At 36.8% G+C, this 27,683-nt stretch overlaps 1 protein-coding gene across 5 annotated transcripts in view; it reads left to right on the top strand.

Annotated features, from left to right (window-relative positions):
- The first annotated feature begins 920 nt into the window (after nt 1–920).
- SLC39A12 (solute carrier family 39 member 12) overlaps nt 921–27,683 on the top strand; it is a 47,014-nt gene continuing 20,251 nt past the window's right edge. The window contains exons 1-8 of one of the 5 annotated variants that reach the window (XM_061468307.1): nt 921–1,164; nt 7,522–7,666; nt 12,895–13,067; nt 14,198–14,550; nt 18,257–18,538; nt 21,009–21,216; nt 22,375–22,577; nt 26,978–27,149. In XM_061468307.1, coding sequence (XP_061324291.1) covers nt 14,281–14,550; nt 18,257–18,538; nt 21,009–21,216; nt 22,375–22,577; nt 26,978–27,149 — 1,135 coding nt within the window. In that variant the 5' untranslated portion in view covers nt 921–1,164; nt 7,522–7,666; nt 12,895–13,067; nt 14,198–14,280. Of the gene's footprint in view, nt 1,165–7,521; nt 7,667–12,659; nt 13,068–14,197; nt 14,551–18,256; nt 18,539–21,008; nt 21,217–22,374; nt 22,578–26,977; nt 27,150–27,683 lie in introns of those variants that run through there. The other 4 variants (XM_061468306.1, XM_061468311.1, XM_061468309.1 and 1 more) reach the window with 4 other exon arrangements.

Here is a 27,683-nt window from a genome sequence, read left to right as displayed (position 1 = left end):
CAATCAATATGCCTGTGTCATTTATTGCCTTTAGTTAGCAAGATTTGCTTGTAGAATTTCCATGGCGCTCAAAGGGAGGCATAGAAATAATGCAATGAGAGCCATCACTCAGAGGTGGGGAGGAAATCTGGTACATTGGGTGTATTCATTCTCCAGACTTCCATCGGAAGGTACATACACACTCACACTTCCATTTTTTTCCTTTGCCACTGGTTTATGAAGAATCTTAGTTTTCTTCCCATTATATAAAATTGCCTCAGCTTCTGCTTTAGTTCTTTTCAGGACTTCTTTTTTGGGGTGGGGTGGGGGGGAGGAAACCAGCATTTTTGAAATAAAATTCTGATTAAACCCCCACAAACCTCCTTGCAGAGAGTTAATTTTTAGAAGTACCCAGTGCACTAATGCTCTGCATACTAATCCACTTAGGCTTTCTTTTTCCAGCTTATGAGTGCCAGCCATTGACTTATTTTACTTGGCTATTTTGGACCTTACACTGGGCTGCAGATTGTATGTTAAGTGTAAGCAAGTGTATCTAATTGCTAATAAATACTTCAGGTTCATCTAAGTAACTTGTGAAAACTAAGATTACACTTTACATTTCTGATTTTTCAAATTTGTCTGCGTGTTTATGTTTAAAATGGGCAGTGGGGAAAAGGGAAGTTAGGTTAAATGTTGTTCTTGCATATTTCATAATCTATTTCCAAGTGTGTAGAAGGGAGCAGGGAAACAAGAGCAGAACTCCAGTAAGCTTGGTTAGTATCATACCAAGAGGACAATTTGCTTGTAGCAGACCCTCAGTTCCAGGAAGGTTTCTGCCTCTGGTGTTTCCAAGCTACTCACATTGAGCATTTCAGTATAAATTCCCAGCTGCAAAATCAAAGTACAAGCACTTGCTCAGCAGAGAGTTAGCATGGACTGCAATTCAAGACTGCCTAAATAGTTTAATGGTATGGGAGCTAATAAGAATTTGCCTTATAAATATAATTGGAATATTTAATTTTTTAATCTTTAAGATGAAGATATTATCATTAGCACAGTGCTTTGAAATCAACATTTCAGAACTTTCTAAAATTACAATTAGCACGCTTGCCAAAATCTGTGTAGCCTAGTTCTAAATTAAAGGCCACTGTCACTGATAGAGAAGGATTGACCACTGAAGTAAAAGTAAGTGTATTAGTATGGTAGCTTTGGAAAGAAATAGTTTGTGTAGTGCCTTACTTTGATATACTTTCTACTCTGTTATAACCAAATTATTTCAGTTAATTTTTTTTCCATTTTATCAGATAAGATAGCATATACTTGGCCAGCAGCATTGGTTACAGAGCATTCTAGCCCATTGTTTGTTTTTTCTTAAAAGAACATGTCTTGGAGCATGATGAAGTTTCGCAGAATGGAAGAAAACCAAGTTGTTTCAATATTTCAATAAGGGTAAACAGGGTGACTGGGTATCTATAAGACCATTTCACCAGACATCAAGCAGAGAAAAGCACTGTAGAATGCAGTTAGTGAAGAGTTAAAGGAGAGTAACATAGTTAATACTAATCAATATGATTATATGGGAAAAGGATAAGGACAAACCAACTGTGATATGCATTTCATAAGATAATAATCTTCTCTGACAGAGGTAACAGTGCAGAAGCCTAGGCTTCTATGAAGCTTTCACCTGATTCGTGAATGACTGCAGTTTAAAAAAAAATTACTTTGTGGGATGCCATAAAACAATATTAATTCAATTAAATGAATTGTGAATGGCAAGTTGTTAAATATCAGAATAGGCTTTCAGGAGGGTGGTTTTGATCAAATGCTAACATTTCTCTCAATATTTAACAAAAAAAGAAAAGATGACACATAATGATAATGGTCAGCATCTGTTTACGTTTGTAACAGTTTTTCCACTGTATTGAATGTTTAACTGTGCTGAAGTTTAGGTGAAGTACCTGAAGCTAAACAAATCCACACTGGAAGTATGATGCATACATTTTAAATGTGGGAGTAATAAAGCTCTGATATAACTTCCCTGTTGATGGTTTAGATCTTCAAATGAAGATTTTGATAAGGGCTGAATTTTGTACATAAATATGTCTTAGAATACAAACCCACAACGGGTTTATTTCAGAAATTCCTGGGTATAGTTTTTTTGTCCTGCTTTAATGCCAGACTGTGTAATGATCCTAAATGATCTCCTCTGTCCTTAAAAGCGTGAATTGGAAGACATAGGTGGAAATCCTTCCACGTAATTGAGTATAAATTATATATGCAAAACTAAGAAGAAAGTAATTTCTTATTGGTACTATAATTTCTTATAGGAAATCTCTAGCTTACCTTGAATTTTCTAAAAGGCATAGTTTCAGTAAAACATGTTTTCAGTGAGTGGACAGTGGAATTTATACAGTATGGAGCATCTTTGAGATAACCAAGTGGTTTGTAGGAACAAACATTCAAAATTAGAGTTATTTACTTTAAATTTTCAATTATTATCTTGATGAAAAGACAACTGTAATACAGGCTGTTCATGTTTCCTATATAGGACATTATAATTAGAATTAAATAGAAAATGCAGGCAAGTAGTTCTTGGAACAGTGTGTGGGAGATTACAGGTACTGATTAGTCCTAGATTGTCTGGGTGGTAACAGTTCAAAATCAGTAATTAAGGCTTAAAATACCAACCAACATCACAATGAGTGACGTTGTTACAAAGACTTCTGCGTGAACATTTGCAGCTGTGTATTATAAGGCTTTCTATGCTTGATGAAATTTAGGGCCCACTGGTGTGATACATACACTACTGCCAGCTGCTTTAGAGTAAATTCTCTTCTGGTACCTGACAGAGAAGGCCTTCAGCCCTGAAACCAAGTATCCTGTATTAGTTCTGAAATGTATCTGCATTACCACTATTTATTTGTTTATTCCTGCTCGCTGTCAGCATGGCTAGGATCCTTACATGTGTCTTCACTAGTAAGTGAAGTGAGCCCCTCATTATTATTTGTGATACGAGAATAGCCTTACTGCAAAAAAAAAGTGTACTGTAGCTTCATTAATTTTCTGAAGATGGTGAAATGTGTTTAGGCAATGAGCTGATGTTATTGAGATGATTAACAAAGGAGGAGTCCAAGGTCCATGCTTGAAATCTGCTTTGCAACTCACAGGCCTCCATGTGTTTGCATTGATATTAACTGGTACCATCTATATAATTTGTAAGTATAGTCAATAAGTGTCGTATATAACATAGGTAAAACAAGTAGAAATGAGAAAAGCAATTTGAGAACAGGATGGAGCCCTGGTTATGCCAGTGCTGCTACCTTCAAAAGTTGAGCAACATTTCATTAACTGGTTTTTAGTTCTTCAGAAACAGCAGTCTAGTGGGAATAGAGTCAGTGTCTTTAGAGTTAGCATAGTACCCTGTCCGTTTGGCTTGGATTGGAGCAAACTTGTATTTTAGCTTGGCTGATTATGTATATATATTTTTAGTAACTTCCAGAACAAACACAAATATTTACTTACCTACAAACAGTCTGAGTACAATTAGAAGGATTAAAAAAGTGTTTCTACTGCCAACCATTTTGATGCAGTATAATTGCATGTTATTTTAAAGTGCTTTTTTGTAATCTGCATCTACACTGGATTTATTTTCAATATGTTCAATATTTTTAATATTATTTTATGTTTTCAATATTTTAATTTATTCAATACATCTATACAACTAGAAAGATCTAATTCTGTATTTTGTGACTTTCTACTTTTATGAAAAAGAAATGGTTATTGCTAAAAATAAGCCATTGATTCTATTCAAAAGTTGGTAAAGAGGAACGAATTCATAAACTACTAGGAATGTCAATTTTTCTGTTTGTTTTTAAATTACTGGTTTTTATCCAGGATAACGCAGATGCAGTTGATCTACAGAATGTCACTATAACAATTATGGATAACTGTGTGGTGTGGTACCAACTAGGAAATTACTTATTAAACTGGAGGACATGGAAAAATTGAGTTTGGGTAAAAATATAAAAGGTTATAGGTTATTTTGGAAAAGGGATTGATTGACCTGGCATTAGGTTGCTAGAGAGATCTTCCAAGATTCAGGTCTTAGACTTTTCTTATACTTTCTTAAATTTTTTTTTGGCATAAAGTTTGCTGATGACATTGGCTATAGAGGATACTCATTTTCATGCAGAAAGAATTACATGCATGGAGTTTTAGGCTTGATGTGAAAAATAACACTATATAATAAGCATTTTTTACAGGGTTATAAGAAGAATTTCTAGGATGGGAAATAATGGAGGATTAGGACCCGCATGTATCACTCATCCATAGGAGTTATAAGGTATGTAGACTGTCTAATCATAAAAGAGGCAAATGTAATCTTTGCCTGCACATAACCAAAGGAAAGATGGAAAATATCTAATATTATTGTAAAGATACTTCATTGGGAATAATTATGGTTATTGTCACACGTACTTATGAGGTGAATTCAGTAAGTAGAGAGAAAACATTGTTGTGTTTATATAAGAAACAGAATAATCGTATTGAATCAGATATAGGGATTTTTATTGTTCTTTTATATTATTTTGACTTGTGTCATACTGCTTGTATATACATTTGTGCACAGAGAATATACAGATGTAATAAAATACTTCTCTAGGTGAGCACTCCTGTTGCCCGTCATGGGATCTTCTATACATTTCATAAGCTGCTTTGAATATTTATTTACAGGACAGGAAAAGAATGACGATACCAATATCGCACCTCAGTATGATGAGTTATTCTGGTGCTTCTTAGTATAATAAACACTGAACCCACAGTTGTTTTCTTCTACAACTAAGGAAACAACCAATGGCAAAGAGATGCTAAATTCACTGAAGAATTATTAAAATATAGCAATTCTGTTCCAGGAACTCCTTGGATGGATAAGGAGCTCCTGAGGAAAATTCAAATGAAAAAAGAGGCTTATAATAAGTGGAAGCAAGGACAGGCGGCCTGGGAAGAGTACAGGGATGTTGTCCGGGAAGCTAGGGACCAGTTTAGGAAAGTTAGAATTTAACTTAGTTAGAGGTATTAAAGATAACAGGAAGGGATTCTACAAGTACGTAGCAAATAAAAAACAGACTAGGGAGAATGTAGGCCCCCTCAGGAAGCTCTTGGGAGAACTGGCTACACAGGATTTGGAGAAGGCTGAGGTTCTGAATGACTTCTTTGCCTCACTCTTCACTGGCAAAGGCTCTGACCAAACCACCCAGGTCTTGGAAGGCAGATGCAGGGACTGTGAGAATGAAGACCTTGGGCCCACTGTAGGAGAGGAACTGGTTCGAGACCATCTTAAAAATCTGAACGTGCACAAGTCCATGGGTCCTGATGAGATCCATCCATGGGTCCTGAAGGAGCTGGTGAATGAAGTTGCGAAGCTGCTGGCCATCGTATTTGAGAAATCACGGCAGTCAGGTGAAGTTCCCTATGACTGGAAAAAGGGAAATATAACCCCCATTTTCAAGAAGGGGAAAATGGATGACCAGGGGAATTATAGGCCAGTCAGTCTCACCTCTGTGCCTGGCAAAATCTTGGAGCAGATTCTCCTGGGTGGCATGCTAAGGCACATGAAAAACAACAAGGTGCTTGGTGACAGCCAGCATGGCTTCACTAAGGGGAAATCCTGCCTGACCAATTTGGTGGCCTTCTGTGATGGGGCTACGGAACTGATGGACAGGGGTAGAGCAGTTGATGTCATCTACCTGGACTTGTGTAAAGCGTTCCACACTGTCCCACATGACATCCTTGTCTCTAAATTGGAGAGACATCAATTTGATGGATGGACCACTCAGTGGATAAAGAACTGGCTGGATGGCCGCGCGCAGAGAGTTGTGGTCAGTGGCTCAATGTCCAGCTGGAGACCAGTAACCAGTGGTGTCCCTCAGGGATCGGTGTTGGGACCAGTCTTGTTCAACATCTTTGTCGCTGACATGGACAGTGGGATTGGGTGTGCCCTCATTTGCTGATGACACCAAGCTGTGTGGTTCAGTTGATACGCTGGAGGGCAGGAATGCCATCCAGAGGGTCCTTGACACACTTGTGAAGTGGGCTGATGCCAACCTTATGAAGTTTAACCATGACAAGTGCAATGTCCTACACCTGGGTCAGAGCAATCCCAGGCACAGCTACAGGTTGGGCAGAGAAGAGATTCAGAGCAGCCCTGCGGAGGAGGACTTGGGGGTGTTGGTTGATGAGAAAATGAACATGAGCCGGCTTCAGTGTGCACTCGCAGCCCAGAAAGCCAACTGTATCCTGGGGTGCATCAAAAGGAGCATGACCAGCAGGTTGAAGGAGGTGATCCTTCTCCTCTACTCTGCTCTTGTGAGACCTCACCTGGAGTATTGTGTGCAGTTCTGGTGTCCTCAACATAAAAAGGACATGGAAATGTTGGAACAAGTCCAGAAGAGGGCCATGAGGATGATCAGGGGACTGGAGCACCTCCCGTATGAAGACAGGCTGAGGAAGTTGGGGCTGTTAGCCTGGAGAAGAGAAGGCTGTGTGGAGACATCACAGCAGCCTTCCAGTATCTGAAGGGGGCCTATAGGGATGCTGGAGAGGGACTCTTCATTAGAGACTGTAGTGGTGGGACAAGGGGTAATGGGTTCAAACTTAAACAGGCGAAATTTAGACTGTATATAAGGAAGAAGTTCTTTACTGAGGGAGGTGAGGCACTGGAATGGGTTGCCCAAGGAAGTTGTGAATGCTCCATCCCTGGTGGTTTTCAAGGCCCAGTTGGACAAATCCTTGAGTGGCATGGTTTAATGGGAGGTGTCCCTGCCCATGGCAGGGGGTTGGAACTAGATGATCTTAAAGTCATTTCAAACCTAACTATTCTATGGTTCTATACAAAGAATTCTGTCGCCAACACTGAGCAGAATGAACAATGTGTCCTCTTGATGATAAAATAGTACTTGTTCCTATATTGGATAGAACAATGCTGTGTTAACTCAAACTGTATCTGAAAAGTTGATTTTGTATTTGCTGCATGTATGCATGCACTCATTGTGAATATGGGTATTTAGGTTATCTATGGTTATATACAGATAAACAACTTTAAAATCTTTCATGAGGTATGAGAATTTCTTATGATAAAAAACTCCCTTCTCACTTCTCTTGTTACCAAACCTTCAGACAGTGGGTATAATACTGGATTACATGGGAGAAATATTAGTTAATCAGTAGTTTTAATAAAGGTGGAAATTAGGTTCATTGTAATGTGAAGAAGTTTGTATTTGGTTAAATTTATTTGTTTCTTATCAATACTGTTTTTTTCAGGGTCCTTCTATTCTTGGATTTTCTTTGTTTCTTTTCACCTTTATTTTTTCAGTAACTATTACTTGAAGCTTATCTAGTCACTCAACTATTCTGTAAGCTATTCTTAGTGTTGGTGCCACCTACAAACTTCCTGAATTTAAACAAAGGAGGTAAAGAAACTCTCTTCCCTCCCCTCACCCTGGCTTTTATTCATGACCCAGAAACTTATTTTTCCTTTGTTTTTAGGTAGTCTAGAAAGCCTTGAGGAACATCACTCTTCTCTCGTGCAACAGTTACCATGGTGTTTGCTTGCAATGACTCCTCCCTGTTGTGAGAAGAATTTCTTTAGAGCAACTGAACACTGAGTCATAGTTTGAAAATCAAAAGTCATGTGAGTAAACACTTCTTAATTTCTATAATAGTAAAAATTATATATAAAATATTGTATGAAGTAGGAAAAATTACATAAAGGGACCTTTGAATGGTTTTTGAGCATACGATTACTATCCAACAAGAAAGGTACATTCCAATATGTTGGGCTTAGAAGTTAGTGACTGAAGCAGCAATGTAAGATACACAAGTTTCCTATAAGGTAAATAACATAACTGTTGAAAGGTTAGTTTTCAATTTTAAAACCTTATATTTTTCCTTTAAAATATCACTTGGTGTTCTATGCTATAATACCGCATAATATTTCATTGGGGATATTTAAATTTATAGTTTTACTTATTTAGTTGGACTGTAAATGCTTTGTACTGGATGGAACATTGTTAGTAAAATCAGCTTCTGGGGTTTTTGCCCTGTGTCTTTTGGAAACCCAAAGAAGCAGGACCAAACAGTAAACATAATAGAGTCTGATTATGCTCCAGGGCATAACCAAACAACAGGCAGTGTTGTTTAATGTCTAGATATCTTCAGCAAAGCTAGGCTGCTTAAGTTCCTAGGGATGAACACAAGAGCATTTTTTCCCCATATGTTTTTTTAACTTCAAAATGAGCAGCATCATATACTTCCTTCTGAAGCTCCCTCATTTTCTTGCCCAAGATACTTACATCTCCTACTCTGACTATGTTCTTATTATAATTAAAGTTACCTTTGAATAGTATTGATGGCTTTTGGGGGTTTGGTTTGTTTATTTTTTTTGGGGGGGGTGGGGTGGGGGGGGGTGTGTGTTTGTTTTTGTTGAAACACAGCCAGATAGTCAGCAATGGTGAGGTTGTGTGAGAAAGAAGTCTGTAGTAAAATGGGGGCATTTAATAAAATTTTAGAACCACTTTCCGTATCAATGAACACTTTCTTTCTGTTAACCCATATAAGCTGTTTTTAATGTAACTAAATTTCCAGGCCTTAGGAAACTTTCAGCTAATAGGTGAATTTTGCAATCCTACACTAATACAAGGCTTGTTCCAGAGACATTGTCCTGGGTTCAGCAGTAGCAGTCATTTTTCTTCTTCTTAGTAGCTGGTGCAGTGCTGTGTTTTTGACTTTCAGCCTGAGAACAGAGCTGATAACACCGATGTTTTTAGTTGCTGCTTAGTAATGTTTACTCTGACCAAGGACTTTCTGAGTCTCATGCTCTTGCCAGGGAGGAGGGGAAGTCGGGAGGAAGCAGAGACAGGACACCTGACCCAAACTAGCCAAAGAGGTATTCCATACCACAGCACATCATGCCCACTATATAAACTGGGGCTAGTTACCCAGAAGGGTTAGATCACTGCTCGTGTCGGGCTGGATATTGGTTGGCAGGTGGTAAGAGGTTGTGTTCTCTTCCGTTGTTATTTCCCTTATCATTATTATTATTGGTGGTAGCAGCATTGGTTTGTGTTATACCTGAGTTACTGGGCTGTTCTTATCTCAACCCATGGGAGTTACATTCTTTTGATTCTCCTCCCCATCCCTCTGGGAGCAGGGAAAAGGGGAGGAAGGGGTGGGGAGGGGGAGGAAGGTGGGGAGAGTGAGCAAGCAGCTGCGTGGTTCTGGGTTGCTGGCTGGGCTTAAACCACGACAGACACATATTAATATATGTAACTTCGCTAATATATTTAACTCAGATAATTTCAATAGCATTCATTTATTTTATTCATTGACAATCTTAATATATGTGATATTGTTAGGATTGACATGTGAGGCCAGTGAAGCTGAATAGACTGTGGTAATTTTAAAGCTTTGGCATTTTTTATTGCAGCAGTCTGGCATTAATTCATTGGCAAGCATGCTTTATATATTGAAAATCTATACAAATTACATGTAAAATGTAGTCTTTTCATGTGTCAATATGCTGCCTACAGCTGTAATTATAGCAATGTGCACATATCACATTAATAACATGGAGGAAATCTACAGTGCCACAGGATTCTTTTCTATTTGCCATGATTGCTGTGATTGATAAAAGGGCAAAAAACACAATTGCATGGTCTATCAAAACAAGCTATACAGTATCTAAAGAATAAGAGTTATGTAGCTGTGTTTCTCAGTAATCTGTGAAGTTCAGCAGGGGTCTTGCTAAAATGATGCCTGCATCCTCTCCCATTCTGCTGTATAAATACAATTAAGGCATTTGTCAGGTTGGTGGAACTCTCAGAAATGTCCTTGCCATCTCGAAGTGAGTTCTCTAAAGAGTTTTCCTATTCCTATGTAGTCCATTCACCGATCTGTTGAAAAAACAGTTAATTGCAAAGTGCGGTTATACGTGGCATTTTTGAATGTGCAACTTGCTTTTGTTCTTGCAGCAGGTGTCTAGGTGGGAGAAACGAGCTGCAGTAAATCTTACTGGTTCACTTAAAATTAAAAGCAAATAAGTAAAAATCCTATAATCAAAGAGGGCTTGCTGCATGTGCTTGTCACATGTGTCTGTGTCTGGTTATGCCAGTTGGAAATTGCCTTCACTCCTGTTCACTAGCATGCAAGTTAGGTAATACTATGTGGGCTTTCTAAGCCGTAAAATAATTCATGTGTGGAGCAAATTTGATATGTGGTTGTATGAGATCATGACTCCAATCATGAAATGAAAATAAAAAGTTTTGAGAAGTTCCCATTTTTATCAATCTTCCTCTTATCATGTTTCTTGTGTTACTCTCCTGAGACGTGTACCTACGCCTGTCAGCAATCAGTTACTCTCTTGCAAGTATACCTCCATGGTAACTGATAAAATGATTGAAAATGACCGATTATCTCTGTAAATTCTTGAGCTCAGATCCGTGTTTGATCATGCCAAGGCCCTTAACTAAGTGTAAAATAGAATAAAAATAAGGTTTCATTTGCTTATTTAATCAGGAAGTTCAACATGTGTCTGGTTTTGCAATATGCAGTCTGTTGTCATATTAGAATGGTGAGCTACTTCCATTTGAGTTACCCCAGTTCTTCAGTTTCTCTGAGGGCTCTTTCTTCCATGCATTTTATCATTCTATTGTTAGTTGAGGGTCACTGGCTTACAAGAATTATGCATGGACGTTTTTCCCCCCTTTAATAAAAATCACTGAAAGACATGCAATTGAATTGGAGCCAAAATAGCAGGGACTTAGGAGAGAACGTTACAAACCACATGAGAGAATAATAATAGTGATAGGTGCTTTGGGAGGTTTTAAGACATTAACCTGTACTAGTCATTTCTTTCTCTCTGTGTATCTTAGTGAGCTTCTAATAGTCATCTAACTGCACAGCTCTGTTATTACCTCTGCTCCATTTTGTCAGTTGGCACATCAGGATAGGTAGGTAGTAGGGGAAAAATGCTAATACTAATGAAGGGTTTGAGAAAAGGACATAGCAATTGATGCTAGCAATTACTTCAAAAGTAGCAATCCAAATGCTGTGTAGACAGAAAAATTCTTTGACAGTGATAGAAAAGCACGGGTAGTGCTCTCATGTCGGGGGTAAAAGCAGAGGTTGGGGCTTGAGTCAACATCAGTGGTTTTGCCACCACCAAGAAACTCATTTACAAGCTAGAGGAGGTTTGCAACACTTGAAAAGGGAAGTAATTTCTCCTTTGAAATCAGCCATAGTACCCTGTACCAGTAATTATCATTTTAATACACTGAACTCTTCCCCTTTTTTTTTACCATCACTGTGTTATGTAAATGTTAATGTAAGATATAGCCAGTATTATTATGTAAATCTTCTCTCAGCAGCTTTCAGTAGTTATAAATCATCAAATGTGTTTTTGAATGTTAGCTTCTCTCAATAAACTGAAACAATTCACCCTCTTTTTGTACACTTTAATTGCATAGAATGAGTTCTTAGTTTCAATCTGTAATTATATGCAAAACACCAAGTTATACATAGATAAACCTATTCTATGTTTGTTTGGAGATTGAGCAATCCCTGGAATTAAATGCTGGAAGGTATTCCCTCATTATCTGAGGAATTATTTTTATTAGTGGAACAAGTCTGGACATAGTTAGCCTTGTTTCACAGCACAAATTATATAAAAGCTGTTGGAGATGCATATTATCATGTGTTTCTGCTTTTCAGTCATTTATATAAAAATAAATGCCGGAGATGAAAATTTCTGTAATTCTTTTTTGCATGAAATTGCATATTTGGCAAAATTTGATAAATATCTTTTGTAACTTGTTAAGTAAAATGAAAAATACTTTGCTACAAATATGAGGTGGTTTTTGTACTTGAGTATCTATTAGTAAGACTGATTTTTAAAATGCCGAGTCTTGGTCACACAAGAGTTTGCACACACTTCATGAATCTTTGAGAATATTTGTTTACATTTTTTCATTTCCCTCAAACTGGTCTTGTCAGTTCAATCTTTTTTTTTTCTTTTTTTTTTTTTTATAGTGAGTATCAGTTGTGAGTTGTCAGCCTTACTAAAACAAGGCTGTTCTCTTTAAGCGCACCACCTTGTAAGAAATATTACTGGCATTTTATAACCCAGGAATTTTTGTCAATCTAGCTTTAAAGGGAATTATGACGTTTCTATTATCACAGGCTTACTGCTCCACTGTTGAGCCAACTGAGATACTAATTCTTCATTTACTGCACTGAAGGTTTGGAAGGTGGGAGAGGGTTATGACTGGCATACCTGTTGCTGTGGAAAACTGTCAGACGTGACAGTTTTAACCAACTGCCTGTGCAATACTCTTGTAATGGCATGGTGCCGTAAATGTTGACTTTGTAATGGCATCCCTCTGGAAAATCTGAGTGGGTGGAAGAAATTTTTTTCACTGCAGTCTGAGCTATCCCAGCTTTTTTAATGGTTGCAAATGTGGCACAGAATAAAAAGGGATGAAAGAGTCTGTTCTCTATGGACAGTGTTTCACAAAGGAAAGTACCATTTTTCCATGGAGGTGCTTGAAAAGGTTTCTATTTCTCTTCTGTTCTCCTATTTGTAAAAAGAATTAATGTTTTGATGGGAAAAAAAAGGTCAGGTTTGTCATAGAATTGATCAGCTAATGTAGTAATGTAGAAAACAGAGTGCTTTCATGTATTATCCATCACAATGAAATACATTCTTCGATAGATTTTGTGCATCTTGCACCACTAAAATAGACTGTTTACATAAAATGATAACTACTAAAATATGTGAAATCCATTCAATAACATGATGCTTAGAACTTGCCAAGAAGAACATGTTCTAATTCCCATCCACCTCCATTGCTACCTTAAGAGCAGCTCTCTCCATAGCAACTGAAAACTTTTCAAGGCAGCAATAAACTAATCCTCTCCAGCTTCCAGAGCACCATCAAGGAATTTTAAAAACATTGGACTTCCAGCAGCTAAAATACTTCTAAGGATTCAGAAGGCCACAAAGCTAGACACACAAGCATTCTTTTACCCTTCAGAAGGTAAGAAAATAATGTTTAGAAAAAAGTGCTTCCTCGTAACAAAGATGCATATTCCTAATCTCTAACAGTGAAATATATCTAAATACCAAAAGATTTCCTAGCTTCTGAAAACATACTAATCTTTATCTGAGTGAATGCCAACTTGAATTTAGCAGTTCTTTTTTCATTTTCAACACTTGGTTAGCAGATTTGTCTTTAAAATAAGACACACATATCATATAGTAGTGAAAAGAATCTGAACTTACGTGTAGCTGTTTAACATGTGCATTATCATCTGAAAATGTAGGTCACTGCCAGCATCTGCCCATGAATAAAATCAAAACTTCTTTGTGGAAAACAGAAGTGAAACTCTTTTATGTCTCTTGCTCTTTGATATTGAGATAGATTACTGCTAAAGCAGAGGTGATGGTATATTAGGAAAGATAGTGACAAGATAGATTTACAGTACAAAATGTCTTTTACATCTAGAATTAACAAGTTAAACTTGCTCCTTCTGCTATGTTTGTCTTGTTTATTTACCAAGTTCTGCGAATGAAATGATGACCTCAGTTTTGTATCTCTTTCATCTGACCATAAAATATCACTAATTTTTACATAAACCCTGCTCATTCCTGTTTTGTGTTGTATAGTTAGAGTTTGGTAACATTGGTAAAGTGTATCAAAAATAAAACCTGCTCTATATCATTTTCATGTAACATAACTACTGCACACTCATATCAGAATTAGACTAGTAATCTTTATTTAAAGCTATTTTTGCTACTAAAACCCTGTTTCATAATGGAAAGAAAGTGAAAGCTATGGTATTTTCCCGTTCTTACTGAAGAGGATTGTTAGTGAATGAAATAGCATAGCACTGAAATGAAAACCTTACACTTTACTTTTAAGAGGAGAGAAGGGCACTTTGAGTCAACATCTTGTTGGTAATTCTACAGAAGTTTTAAGGCCATGGTTGTCTTAGTTTCCTGCTGTTCTGGGCTGTAAAGCCCTTACAGGCTCCCTGTTGTTCAAAAACAGCTTGTCACTGCAAATCAGCTTAGCCAACCAATTAATAAATCCTTGCAAACGTATTGCATTCACACTAATTAAAGGGTTGGTTTGGGGTTTGTTTTTTTTTTCCCTTTACCATTCAGATTCCTCAGGTTTCAAGTTTAAGCTGTGAAGTGCAAACAACAATCCAACATTCAGTGCAGATCACGCACTGCAGGAAAAGGAGATGTGTTTTCTGACCAAGCACCCAGCTCTTGGGATGGTATGTTCCGCTTTCATATTCAGCGTGCTCATTGCTGAAGGACAGCTTGGGGAAGAGCATGGGCAGAATGGCAGCTATGCTCCCAGCCGAGGCTATCTGATGGAAGTTTTACGCGTTCTTTCAGCTGACAACACTGAGCTCCACATGAACCACTCACAAGAACTGGTCAAAATATTACTGGAGAGAACTGAGTGCCCACAGCGGATTTATGGCATGCAAGAGGATTGTAATCTGGTTAGTGCTTCAATTAATGAGGGATATACTTACAGGATTGTCAGTGAGTTTGAAAATTATTTATTAGAGTGATACTCTTCTGAATATAAAACCTGAACATGTAAAGGGCTTGTTGTTGCAGCAGGAAGTTGTCCCTGCTTTGATGATTTCATTCTGCATTATTATTTATTTTTTGAGCTTATGAAGAAGTATTCCAAACATGACAGGCATTCCTTTAAAGTGTTGTGTTTCAGTTGCATAACACTAATCATTTTCCTTTAAAAGTTAACAAGTGTTTATTTTCCAATAAAGATCTTTCTCCTTTACCTCAATCTATGAAAGCTTGAATTTGGGACACAGACGATTTCCACTGTGAAAATACATATGTAAAAACTGGTGACCAGTTCTGACACTTCTTTTTTTTTTTTTTTTGTTTATTGTATTTTAGATCGTAAAAAATAAAACCCACACTGGGTTGTCTCAGATTTATGGGCCACCTCACTGAAATAATCAAGATTTAGGGGAGGGTTTTGGTTAGCAGTTCAGGTCAAGGAAAATCAAAGGCAGAACAAGGAATCTACAAATCCAAACTGAAACTGCAAAAAGTCCTGGGTACAGCTTCACAGAGGTTTGGTTGTCTAGTTGAGTTTAGAATGTTTTCAGAACTGATTCCCCATTTGACAAAGAAAGGAACAAGTCTAATCAGATCACAGGTCCTGGTAGGATGGAGACAGTGGTGAGTGAGCAGCTTAGCTAAAGGGACTACAAAGGGCTCGATTGGTCTTGGCTTTGATTAATGTTACTCTGGCTCTGACACTGTTCAGTGACTTACTATTAGCAGAGTGTCATTTTCTATCAGAATTATGAGGATGGTCAAAAAGGTGAATGATTTCACAATATACTCTTCATGGCAATTTGCCAAGCAACGTAATGGAGAACTTTTCCTCCCTTGCAGTAGAAATCTACTTGCCTACCTGGCCCTTTCTGCAAATGCTCCCACTTATTGTATTAACCCCAATGTGAATTTCATATGTAAATAAGCCAAGTGCCTGTTGTTCCCTAAATGGATAATTTTCACGAAGGAGATCATGCAGTTTAATTTTTGCACATTCAGGCCACGGATGTGTACCAGATACAGACCCAGATCAAAAGCTGATAAAGTATTAAAAAGTAATGGGTATAGAGTCTTCCTAAACTTCACAAAGCAGGGGTCTAGGCCTTCTTGTTCTCCTTCTCAGTTTCACTTCTCTTGATTGTTGTATTTTTTTTCCTGTATTTGTGGAGAGCATGCACCCTGTGTCCTTGGACGAAAATATCTTACTTTGGTCAGGACTTCCACTCTGTGTAGGCTTCATCTTGGAAATTTCCTGGAGGAAGAATTTGAGGTTTTTCACCATTTTCAGTAGTTCTCAGCGTCAGCTGTGTTAGTAGGACTGCTCATATTCTGCACTGACAGTGCCACAAGATCACAATTCCCTGTGGAAAATCTATGAGAGATGGTATTTTCAGTCACATACAGCCCACATACCACCGTGATGAAATCTTCCAAGACGATTTGGTAAACCAAGATAACAAAAACTGTGCAAGAAGCACTATCCTTCAAGATCATAAACATTTGAAAAAGAATGCCGCACCCTAGCTTGGTATTTTCTTCCACATATTTGTTGGAAATTACTAATTGATTTCAGACTCAACTTTCCCGTGTAAATCCAGGATTCTGGTCATAGTACATGACTGTTTTCAAATTTATTTTTGTTAGTGATATCTCCAATGGGTATTTAAAAGCAGTGAAGTTTAACACTCTTTTAGACCAGTTTTTGGTTCTAGTTATGTATTGGCCCCAAGACTGTTTGGACAGGAGCTGGGAGCTATTGAAAGGCATTTGAGTCTTTTTCTGTCTCCTAAAAACACAATTCATGTATTTCTTGCAGTGGGAAGATATTGTTTTCTAACTTGTCTTCTAACTGAGAGAAACTCAGGTTCATTGCCCAGCAACTAAGTATTTCTAAAGCAAGGCCATGCAGATGGTTATGGCTGTAAAATACTAGTAAAAGCAAGATAACCAGTGATGAAGCAATTTGTATTCTTAATATCTCCCTAAGGTTTATCCTCTAAGGGCTACCAATATACTATGCAGTACCTGCATCTTTTGCAATGAACCTGCTTCTTTCCAACTAGCAATGTCCTTTCCGGTCATTTTCCTTGCAAGAGCAAACAACAGCCTCAGTGATTACAATTCATCCTTATTGGATTTTCAAATTTTATAGAAGTCTTTGAAAATCTTCCACTACATGCACTGTTTTTACTTTATTATTACTGAGTTTTTGAAAAGACTAGTTGATAAACTTGAGGGCTTTGGGGACAGAAAACAGGATAGCTGTATTCCTCCTAGGCCAAATACTAATGCTCGGAGACATGCATTAGGAAAAGAATTACAGATCTTGTTTAGACTGTTTGTGAGAATTTTTGTTAGAATTGTTTCTATTGAAAAGTAGTGTTCCCTCAGTTCCTCCAGGGAACATTGGTTTCTGAACAAGACAATGCATTTGATTCTACTCAGGTTCTGTATAGGAAAATGAACTAGCATACAAAGTGAGACACACCAACCAACGCATCATGCTTCCAGGCACAAACAATTTAGTCTGACAAACTAAATTCTGTCTGGATTCATGAATTTATTAAAGTACAGCTTTGAACATCCCATGGTACCATCATGAGTTGTACTTTGTTCTCTGAAATGTACAGTCTGGCTGTTCTACAATAATAGTTGAGATTAGCTTGCACGCCTATAACATGCTGGGAAAGGAGCCAGTTGGAATAAAACAGCTACACAATGAATGAAAATAGTTGTAGGATCTCTTCAAAAAAGATTCTTTATTCTGGGATTCAGCATCTTCCTTCCCATAGCATGACATAGAGCTCTTTTAGTCTTCTGGTCTAATTTTAAAGACTAACTTCTGCTTGAGCTGGCAAAAGTTTCTGGAAAGTGTCTGTATCAGGAAAAATTGCAAGGTTTATGTACATATTTAATAATATACGTATTGAAAAATCTGTGCTCAAACAGAAAGCCTGCACAACCTAAGAATACGATTTCAGCCCCTCTTGAAATGCATCTGGAGAACTAAATGGTGTGGAGACTGTGAAGGCTCTCTGCACAGGACCAAATTTTTCCAGTTAACAGAATTCATTGAGAAAAAATAAAAATAGCTGTATAATTGCAGGGTCAACTAAGTCTCTTAACAGTGCATTGAATATGATATAACTTCTGTTTACATACCGTAAATTATCTATAGCCCAGACACAGTAGTTGTCTTAGAAATGCGTATAGAATGCACAATTGAAAATTTTAATAGCCCTTGACCTTATCTAATATATTTATAACCAGAAATATAAGTTGTTGAAGCCAGTTGAAGGCTTTTAGTTTGCTACAATGATTGATCAGTTGATGCTGGTTTGTAGTAAATCTTAAATCCCTTTGATACTTGACATTTCATTAAGACACAAGGGGATCTGGAAAAAAACACCATGTGATCTTGCCACTATGGAACTGCAATGAGTTACCTGCACCCTCCTCCTGGCATTCCATCAGCCTGCTGCTGTGTAGTCTTAGGTTCAGTTCCTTAAATATAAGAGTTGAATTCTCCTGTTTTTCTCTCTCACTGTATTGGCAGATGACTGGCAATGTGTTGCTTGAGTTGAATTTCCATTTATTTTTATTTTTTTGCAGTGCCTTGAACCAGATGCTTTATTACTAATAGCTGGTGGAAATTTAGAAGACTATCTCAGTGAAGAAGTATTTGAGAGAATTTCTCTTATTCTTCTCTACTACATTCTTCATCGTAGAGATGCATGCTCTTCAGAACTCAGCTTGAATAATAAGGATTATAAGTTTTACCTACAGAGTATGCTTAATTTAAGACATGATGAAGACTGTTACTATTTTTCACGGAATGAAACTGAAGATATTTTGGCTGCAGTAAGGCAACATTTTAAAACTTCTGAAACCAAGGTAAAGAAAACATAAAAATAGCTTCATATTTATTACTGGTATAGTGCCTTTAAGCTAGTTCAGGCATTGTGTCAGTGTTACAGTCCTTCAGAAAACTGGTAAATAACAGTAGGAGAGCGTAAGCTGAACATCAGTCTTTTGTTCCACATGCTGTTTAATACTATCTTCTTGACTTCCTTCTGGCATGTATACTTCCATAGTCTGCTGAGACATAGCTGAGGAGATAGTGTATATGAAGAACCATTCCCAAAAGGCAATTTAGATACAGTTGCCCTGCTTAAGGCAGATGGAAAAGAGCATAGCTGTGTAGGTGCAAGACCTGCACTCGGCTTCAAAGGCAGAAAATACTTTCTCACCTCTTGTATTTATTAGTATAGATATACTAGCTTGTATTCAAATGGTATACAGAAAAGCTCCAAAACTGATCTGGCTTGATGACTCATTTTGCGGTGATTAAATCCTTGCCAACCCCTGCACTTCGATGTCCATCCAAAGCAGGGTGGAATAAGGAATCTGTCCAAAGATATTATGGCTTCCTACAGCTGGGACGCATACATTTGTGACTAATTATCCTAATTATCTATGAGCAGGAATATGCCTTGTATGGTGACTGATACCGATAAGCTTAATTCAAACTTTTTTTTTTTTTTAATGTATATTGGGTATATCCAGAAAAAAAACCCATCCTTTTTAAGTCGGGCAACATGAAGCACTTTTTCTCACCATTGTTTATTATTCCTTAGCTCAAGTAGGGTCTATAAAATAATAGGATAATATTGTAAAATTCACTATCTAAAGAAAAACTGTTTTCCTTGTAATGGGCAATAAAATTAATTTTTGCCAGTTTAGATAACTCCTAAAGTACAGGTTGACCTCCTCTGAGAAACCCTTGAGATCTGTTTGTAATATACAGTTAAATTTGGTTTATTGCAAGGTTTGAATTTGCCCTTTCCTTTTTTATATAAGTAGATTATAATTTACACCATACTCTAGTAAAGTTTCCTACACAGAAGAAGATGGCTAAGAGTCTTGGCTGTGCAGCAGAATATTGAGAATATCGGAAAATGCTGATATAATGGACAAAGTTCCTCTTTCTGTGTCCTTTGTGTAACTATTTCCTATCATAAATTATTCATGGACCAGTACTTTTGGTTCTGAGTCTTGGTGAATGTGCTGGTTTCCAAGAACTCCAGTGGTATCTGGGCAACTGTAATGAGACATTGGTGGGTATTTGGCATGTCAAGATAAAATAACAATCTATGAAGTGCTTTACTGTGTAGTCTGTTTGTTTATGCTGGCAATATCAGTTGTCAAGTCTGTTCAGTAACTGAGACTCTACTGCTACAGACATGAAGCAAGAGGGGAGTTTATGAAAGGTACTCAAAACATTATAGTCTAATGCTTTGAATCACAATGTTTGAGTTATGGTAAGAGGCCAATGATGCAGGGTAGTAAAAGCATTTTTAGTGGCTCTTTATATGTTTTGATTTCGCAGAAAGTTATCTTCTTCTCAGTCATAGCACCTAATGTATTATTTGAAATGAGAGATGAAATTTAGGTTGTGGAAATTTAAATGTGTAATGGATGGACAAGAAAAGAAATGCCAGCCTCCTCTCTGCAGTGTTTAAGGCATATATATAGAGAGATGAGTATGTGTAAAATGTACTGGCTTATCTGGTTGACTTTTCAATTTAGATAATATGGGTTTGAAACAAATAAATAATGTTTGCCAAGTTAAGGTTTTGGGGTGGTTTTTTTTAGTTTGGTTGGTTGGTTGGTTGGTTGGCTTTTTTAGTTTCTCAAACCCCAACTGTTTGTGATGAAAATAAACAAAGTGGGCAGAAATGGAAGAAAGCAGGGATGAGTTTCCAGACAACTGAGAGGGCTGTACACTGCTTTCTCACTTCAAACCTGCACATGTCCATGCACAAGTGTATGCGAGTCTCTGCTGCTCCTGTTTAGTCACTCAGCTGGGAAATCATCCATTATCTGGAGAATTGTATCTTTCCAGATAGCTGCCACATAGCAAATTATTGATTCCATTTAATAGATAGGGAACTAAAAACATTGGGAGAATTCTTGATATAAATAGTTAAAGTCTGTATTTGAACCAATTTATTGTACCTTAACAAAAATTCCTCCCTTTTCTGCCGCTTTCTGGAAGTAGATCTAGATGCAATGGAACAGGAGCAGAGGAATAAAAGAAACAGCATGGAAACAACAGCAAAAATAACCTGGATGAAGGACTATACTTCTTCCTCATATACTGAGTAAAATTCCAGGATTTTTTGTTTGTGTCTGTTCTCCTGAAAATGTCCTGTTTCTCATTTGCTGGCAATTACAGCTTTAATTTCAGTATTTTTTCTACTCTGGCTGTCTGAAAGCATTCTCTCCATTTTCTCCTCCTGTCACTGATTATTTGAATGGAGGTCACTAGGGCTCTCTTCATGCAGTTTTCTCCTTATTTCAGTGTGTTGATGTGAGTACTCTGGAGAAAAATGCTGATATAATGGACAAAGATGGTGCTGATGAAAACACTCTTCCACGCCTTGCTGCTTTAATCATTACTCTGGCTCTCCAAGGAGTCTGTATGGGGAAAGCAACTTTGCCATCCCCAGAGTTCTTTGTAAAATATATTTTCAGTTCTCTAAACAGTACCACTGAACTCAGAGTGACAGGTAAGCTATTTATTCCTTGCCTTTTGCAACACACATTTGATGTAAACCATCTTTAAATGCCTAAAGGACCTTTTAAACTCAATTTTACATTTAAATGCTATTTCATTTTAGAGATGTTAAGTAGTCTGCTCTAAATTTAAAAACAAGGTTGGCTAAAGAACTTCTAATTTTATAAATCTCCAAGAGGCATAAAACTAGTTGTTACTGACATCATGAAATGTGTACCGTCACAACAATTTATTACTTAATTGCTCAGCACAGTCTGAACTACCCAAGAGAGCTCTGAGAGTGGCAATCTAGCTGTGAAAGCAGAGTTCACTGGAGCCCCATTTACATTTCTTCTTCATGCAGATCTTTATACATTGCAAGACTTGTTTAGGCATAGATAGGATAATTAATGTACAGTAGCCAAGTTAGACACCTCAGTCGCTCACACCTCAATTTGGCGGTATCCCCAGGAGAGATGAAATAGGTACAGACCACTATATTGTGACCATATGCTCTCTGATATCTGCTTGCTGTACCTGAAAACATCTTTATGGTTTGTACTTCCCTGCTCACTTTCTGACCCTAGTACCCAGTGAGTCTGGAATAAGCAAGTTTATTTTCTTCAGGAGCTCCATTGCTAGACGTATCAGAAATGCTACTTAACCATAAATAGAAGCATAGGAGAGTTCCAAGTGCTCAAAAATAATACTAATTGAAAAAATAAATAAATAGAAAGCACAGGTGTTAATAGCAGCTGCTATCAAGTTCTGTGAAAGATTCAGCATGTTTAGCACTTTAAGAAGCTAAACCATCAACCCGGGGGCCTATTACAGATTTAAAGGTTTTTTGTAAGACATCTACTTTTCCTTTTTTTTTGTGGTAACTGCTAATAGCAACACTTTGCAGGCATTTCAAAGCACTTTTAAAAAGGTACGTTAAGTAGGGTTTAAAACAACTTTAAAAGTTGGGCTGAGTATATAGGTGTCTTGAACTTCTAGAGGCGCAAAGCAGAAATCGCATACAGTACCAAACTGAGGAGGTAAAAAAGTGTTAAAATGGAGAGTTGAATTAATGTTAAAACCAATGAAATTTTAACAATTACTTGTGATTTTATCTTTTTAAATGTATATTTTCCCATGGTAACATATCTGTTTTCTAATGAATTACTAGAACTGGAACAACTACTAAATGTGCTTGCAGCCAAAAAGACCTGCACTGTAAATGGACAATTTCACAGTCACAAAAGAAGACGTTATAGTACAGCAATCAGAGATACTGGAGTCAAAAATATTCCAGTCAAAGGAAATCATACAAAGGCAGAATATCTGAAAGGTTATTCTGAAGATCGTGAAAGGAACACAGACTGGGACCAGGTCAATTTATTTTTATGTTATTATAGTATTGGTCACAGAATTTCAGTAATAAATGTTCAAATTGGTTTGGAAAGACTACGTTAATTCTGAGCTAAAATTTACTAGTTTCAAGAAGTCATGTTGATAAAGATGAAAATATATTTTTATATATTCATGTTTAAATATTAATTGGGTTAAGAACTTCATGGATGTTGAATGTGTGATTAAAGTAGCTGGGAAGGTCTAATGGAATGGTTAGTGTTAGGCAGAATCAGGTGTTTCTTCAAGACAGAGAGGACTAGTACCATGGCTTCAATGTTTCCACACATTTGTCAGATTTATTTTGCTCTTGTCACAGAGCTTCTAGGGCCCCATGTGCTCTTGCAGAAAGAAGGGTTGTTTTGTACTGAGGAAAAGAAAAAGTAAATTAATGTTTCTGCATAAGTTGTTTCTAAAGGCTTCTGTAAACTGAAGACTGGGCATTTCCAAAAACTTTTAATAGACATGGAGTCCAGAAGCTCCTTTGGGAAGTATAGAGTCTGTAAGACAGAAATTTAGCTACTACCCAGTATCCTCTTTGAGGTCTTTGAAGGACAGTGTCTCATTGCAGGTGATTTTATTCTTATCCTAAATATTTGGGAATAAACAAATATTGCTTATAACAGTGATTAAGATGGCATCCATTAGACTGGAAATAACTCCTTTGACAAAAAAAAAAAAGAGATTTCAAAGTATATATATATAGTTTGATGTATACATTTGAAATGTGTACTTCAAACAATGTGTTTCTATTATTTCCAGTTATTTACAATTTAAGTTAACTTTAAGTCACTGTTTCTTCTCAATTCAGGAGAATAAGCAATGTGCAATTTACTTTTGCTGTGTGGTTGTTTTATGATGTGGAACTAAGACAAACAGCATCTGGGTAAATGCCATTCTGATAGATATTTATCTGTGTAATTTTATTACATTTGGAATACATACTCTGTCAATATGTTTATTTCTTTCCAGCTGGCAACAAAAGAAAATCATGCTGATTAGCATGATGAGGCATTTAGTAGGGTCTCAAAATAATTTCAAATAAGGTTCATTTTAAATGTGTTTCGTATTAATTTTAAGTTATGAAGGATGGTAATCAGCAGTGATGTTATCTGTTCAAGAAATGAAATTGTCCTCCAGCAATAGAATAATTTAGAAAACACAGTTTTTGATTTCTTGAACTTCTGAGACTGTCTGTAATAACTCCCCTGCATACTTATCTTTTTTTTTATCTGAGGCTTGGGAGTCAAACTGAGAGGCAAATATTACGTATAGATGAAAAAATCACGAAGAAACAACTGGAGAGAAAATAATTTCTCTTCTGTATTAATTCCTACTTTCTTTGTTCCGTTTCATTCTGGTTCTTTCAAGCTATGTCTGTTTTGATGTATCATTCCATCAGAAAGCTTTGCATTTCACTGTTGTGTTGCTAATTTTGCCTCCTGCTTTCTGCACATATCTATGACAGCCATGATGCTCCATTAGTAACAGATGCTGCTACATATGAGGCATTGACTTGCTTATGGCTTGTGTTTGCTAACTACCTGAAGATCTGAAATTAGATTTTCATACTGGAATCATATTTGAAATATTATGACTGAAAAAGCCACTTTCTTTTTAAATCATCATTGTCATTACTGATTTAAAAAATGCATGTAAAACAAGTAACAGATTAATAAGAGCAAGAATATTGAGTTCCATTTTATTATGTAACAAGATCTATGTATTCATATATTATACTTCATTAATGAAAAGTCAATTTTGGGAACCAAAATCATCCATACATGCAACCAGTTTTTCATATGAAAGTATGCAAATTTAATTCACTTGTTTCTTTAGGATCATCTGCCAGGACTATACACATAGTTGCAGTATTAATGGAGACTGAGTACTCTGCCACCCTTTGTTAAATGCTTGCAAGAGTAAGGCTTGCAACTGAAAAAAAGATGCAGGTCCTTATTCCTCAAGTCTTAAAGAAACATTTTACAAAATAAGACTTTTTTTTTTATTTTCTGTGCAGTTGGACAGTTTGTTTTCTAGATGAGATCTTGTTTTTTATTTAAAAATTTCTGATAATAAAATCACATTATAATTCCAGTTCATAGTAATCCTGGACCTCATCTTTATCCTACTTCTCAACACTGGGCCAACATCAAAGTCAGATTAAGTTTCACAGGGTCACATCCAGTTGAATTCTGAATGTCTCCAAAAAGGGAAATTCCACAGTCTTTCCAGGAAAACTGTAACACTGCTTTATTACCCTTGTTGTTGATATTATTATTATTATTATTATTATTATTATTATTATTGCAAAGTGGAATTTTCCCTGTTGCAAATAATAGCTATTGCCTCTGGTCTTTTTGCTGTACACCTCATAAAAGACTCTGGCTCTATTTTCCTTATTACCCCATTAGATAGTTGAAGACTTGAGATATTCCACAACCCTTCTCCAAACTGAATAAACCCAGATCCTTCAGCCTCTCCCCTGCACATTATGTGCTGCAGTTCCCTAACCATCCTGGTGGCCTTCCATTGGACTTCCCCCAGTTTGCGAATGTCTTTTTTATACAGCTAGTTATTAAAGTGGATATAGTCCAGATGCGGACTCATTATGTCCTAAGTGGAGGGCAATAACCTTTTTCCACTGCCTGCTGGCTACACTCTTGCCAATGCAGGCCAGTATGCAGTTAGCCTTCACTGCCACAAGGGCACACTGGTGACTCATGTTCAATTGTCTATTAGGACCTCAAGCGCTTTTCTGTAAAGCTACTTTCCAGTTTTTCACAGCCTTTATTGGTGCATGGGGTTATTCTGTTGGAAGCACAATAAATTTGCTGATCTTCATGGAGGTCTTGTCAGCCCATTTCTTTGGCTTGTCAAGATTCCTCTAAATAGCAGCCATGCCCATCAGCATATTGACTACGTGTCCCAGTTGGATTTCTTCTGTGAATGTGGTATGGTAGACTCTGTTCCATGACTCAGCTCATTGGTGAAGGCATTAAATAATATCAGTTACTGCATAGTGAGAGATGCTGCTCTTAACCAGCCATGAGCTAGACGTCCAACTTGATACCACTTGGTGATGTTCCCTACTTCTAGGCAACCGCTGCCCAGAACAGGCAAACAGGAGGTCTTTTCCAATATTGTAGCCCCTGAATTGTCTGAATTATTTCTTTTTCCTTGGAGGCAGAAAAGACTAGATTCAGGTGGTGAGATCAGCTGTTATCCTGAAGACTTCAGCGTGGCATTCACAATATGTGTATCAGTGCTTAATTCATTCGGTTGCTTAGTGAGCTACAAGACATATTTTACTTTAATAATGGATGAACAAAGGCAGGAAGGTGTTGGGGCTTAATTGGGTTATTTAAAAGTAATGATAATTACAACTCTTTCATTTAAACAGTAATTTTCTTTCAAAAGAAACCTAAGCTTCAGTGATTAGAAAAAGAATACTTAGGAACCCCTTGATTGTCAGATGGATACTAATTCAATTGAATCACAACTATCAGATGAGATTAAGAAGTGACAATTATTCCTTTAAATAAAATAGCATATTTGATCTGGACTTCTTTTAAAAGTTTGCATAGAAATTGCCACTTGAACTGTTCTAATGCTAACTGCGTACGTTTCTTACAAGAAGTTTCATCCTGGAGACTTTTCATGAATGTTTTTCAAAATATAGATGTTCCTAAAAAAAAGTTTATTTTCTTTTTTGCAAAGAGACCTTCCTAACAAGAAAAAAAAGTACTTGAAATTCTTGAGTACCTCTAATAATACAATTATTAAGTAATATTTAGACCGAATTTAGACTACGTAACATCTAATTTGCTGACCTTAAAGTAAGATGCCATTGTTAAAGAATTTTAAAAAGCACCTTAATTCCATATCTCACTAAGCATGCAGCACAAGGCAAAATTCCAGGCAGTATCTTCTATTAATTATTGCTTCCATGATATTATTGCTATTATTGCAGTCATACATTAAAAGCTAAGACTATGATTTGTGTTAGCATTGATAGGCCTTTGTTAGCACATATGACAATAAAATTTTTAGAGATATTGTTGTGTCAGATCCTCATGATATTAACAGGCTTCAATAGAAAATTTGCTACTTCACCACAAAGATTCTGTTTTTTCTGGAATATAGTAGTATCAAGTTTTAATTGGAAAACCAAAAAATAATTACAAGTGTTCGAAGTAATTAAACTAATATAACCAGAAATGGGTATATGGAATACATATATACATATATATAAACCAGTGTTATTTAGCATATATTTCTAGACTATATAACACTGTTATTATAAGATTCCATATTTAACCTCAGCATCAGATGCAGATATATGTAACATATTCAATAACTGTATATACTTTTCTGCATAGGTTTGTTTCTCTGCCAATGAACTGGTGAAGATTTTTTTAAGAAACAGTTCTTCCTCCATTTCTGAGGACCACTTCAAGCAAATCAGTCCAGCTATCATTCAGCAGCTATTAAGTTGTTCCTGTCAGCTTCCTGACTCCAAGAAGACAAAGCTTCCACCAACAACTCTGGAAAGTGAGTTTTGCTCTTACCAGTAAACTACTGTGAAAATTCAGATAAAGGGATGCAGGGACTAAAGTTCTGGAGGCATTTCATTCATTAATAAACTTCAGCCAAAGCATGATGAGATCTATTCACTCTCTAATTTGTGAACTCTGTAATTTCATAGCATACATGTCAGATAATAGTACTATATTGAGAAGTGAGGGGATCCAACGGTCTCAGTTTTATATTAGGCAGAATTCTATCTCAATGGCTTTGTTCATTTCTTAGAGGACTGCTTGAGGTGAGCCATGACAGGTCCATATCAGTGGATTGCTGTGCAACAATGACCTGTTTCATGAAATTTCCACCAGGCTTACAGTGGGATCATTGCATTGCTCTTACATATAGTTTCAAGGTCATGTTAGCTGGCATTTTATACCATGATGTGGCAAATGCTTGATATAGATAAGTTCTGTGTGCCCGTTGCTATTTTTCCATGTTATGATATTTTACAGCAGTTAAGCTTTGGGGGTACTACTGTGGGGAGAAAAACAATCAGAAAGG

The sequence above is a fragment of the Pezoporus flaviventris genome, unplaced genomic scaffold, assembly GCF_033815535.1.
Source record: "Pezoporus flaviventris isolate CSIRO_AGI_PZ_B2104156 unplaced genomic scaffold, CSIRO_AGI_Pfla_v1 ptg000047l, whole genome shotgun sequence".
In the NCBI taxonomy this organism is placed as follows: domain Eukaryota; kingdom Metazoa; phylum Chordata; class Aves; order Psittaciformes; family Psittacidae; genus Pezoporus; species Pezoporus flaviventris.
Note: the sequence above shows the minus strand (reverse complement) of the source record. Positions and strands in the feature narration are given on the sequence as shown.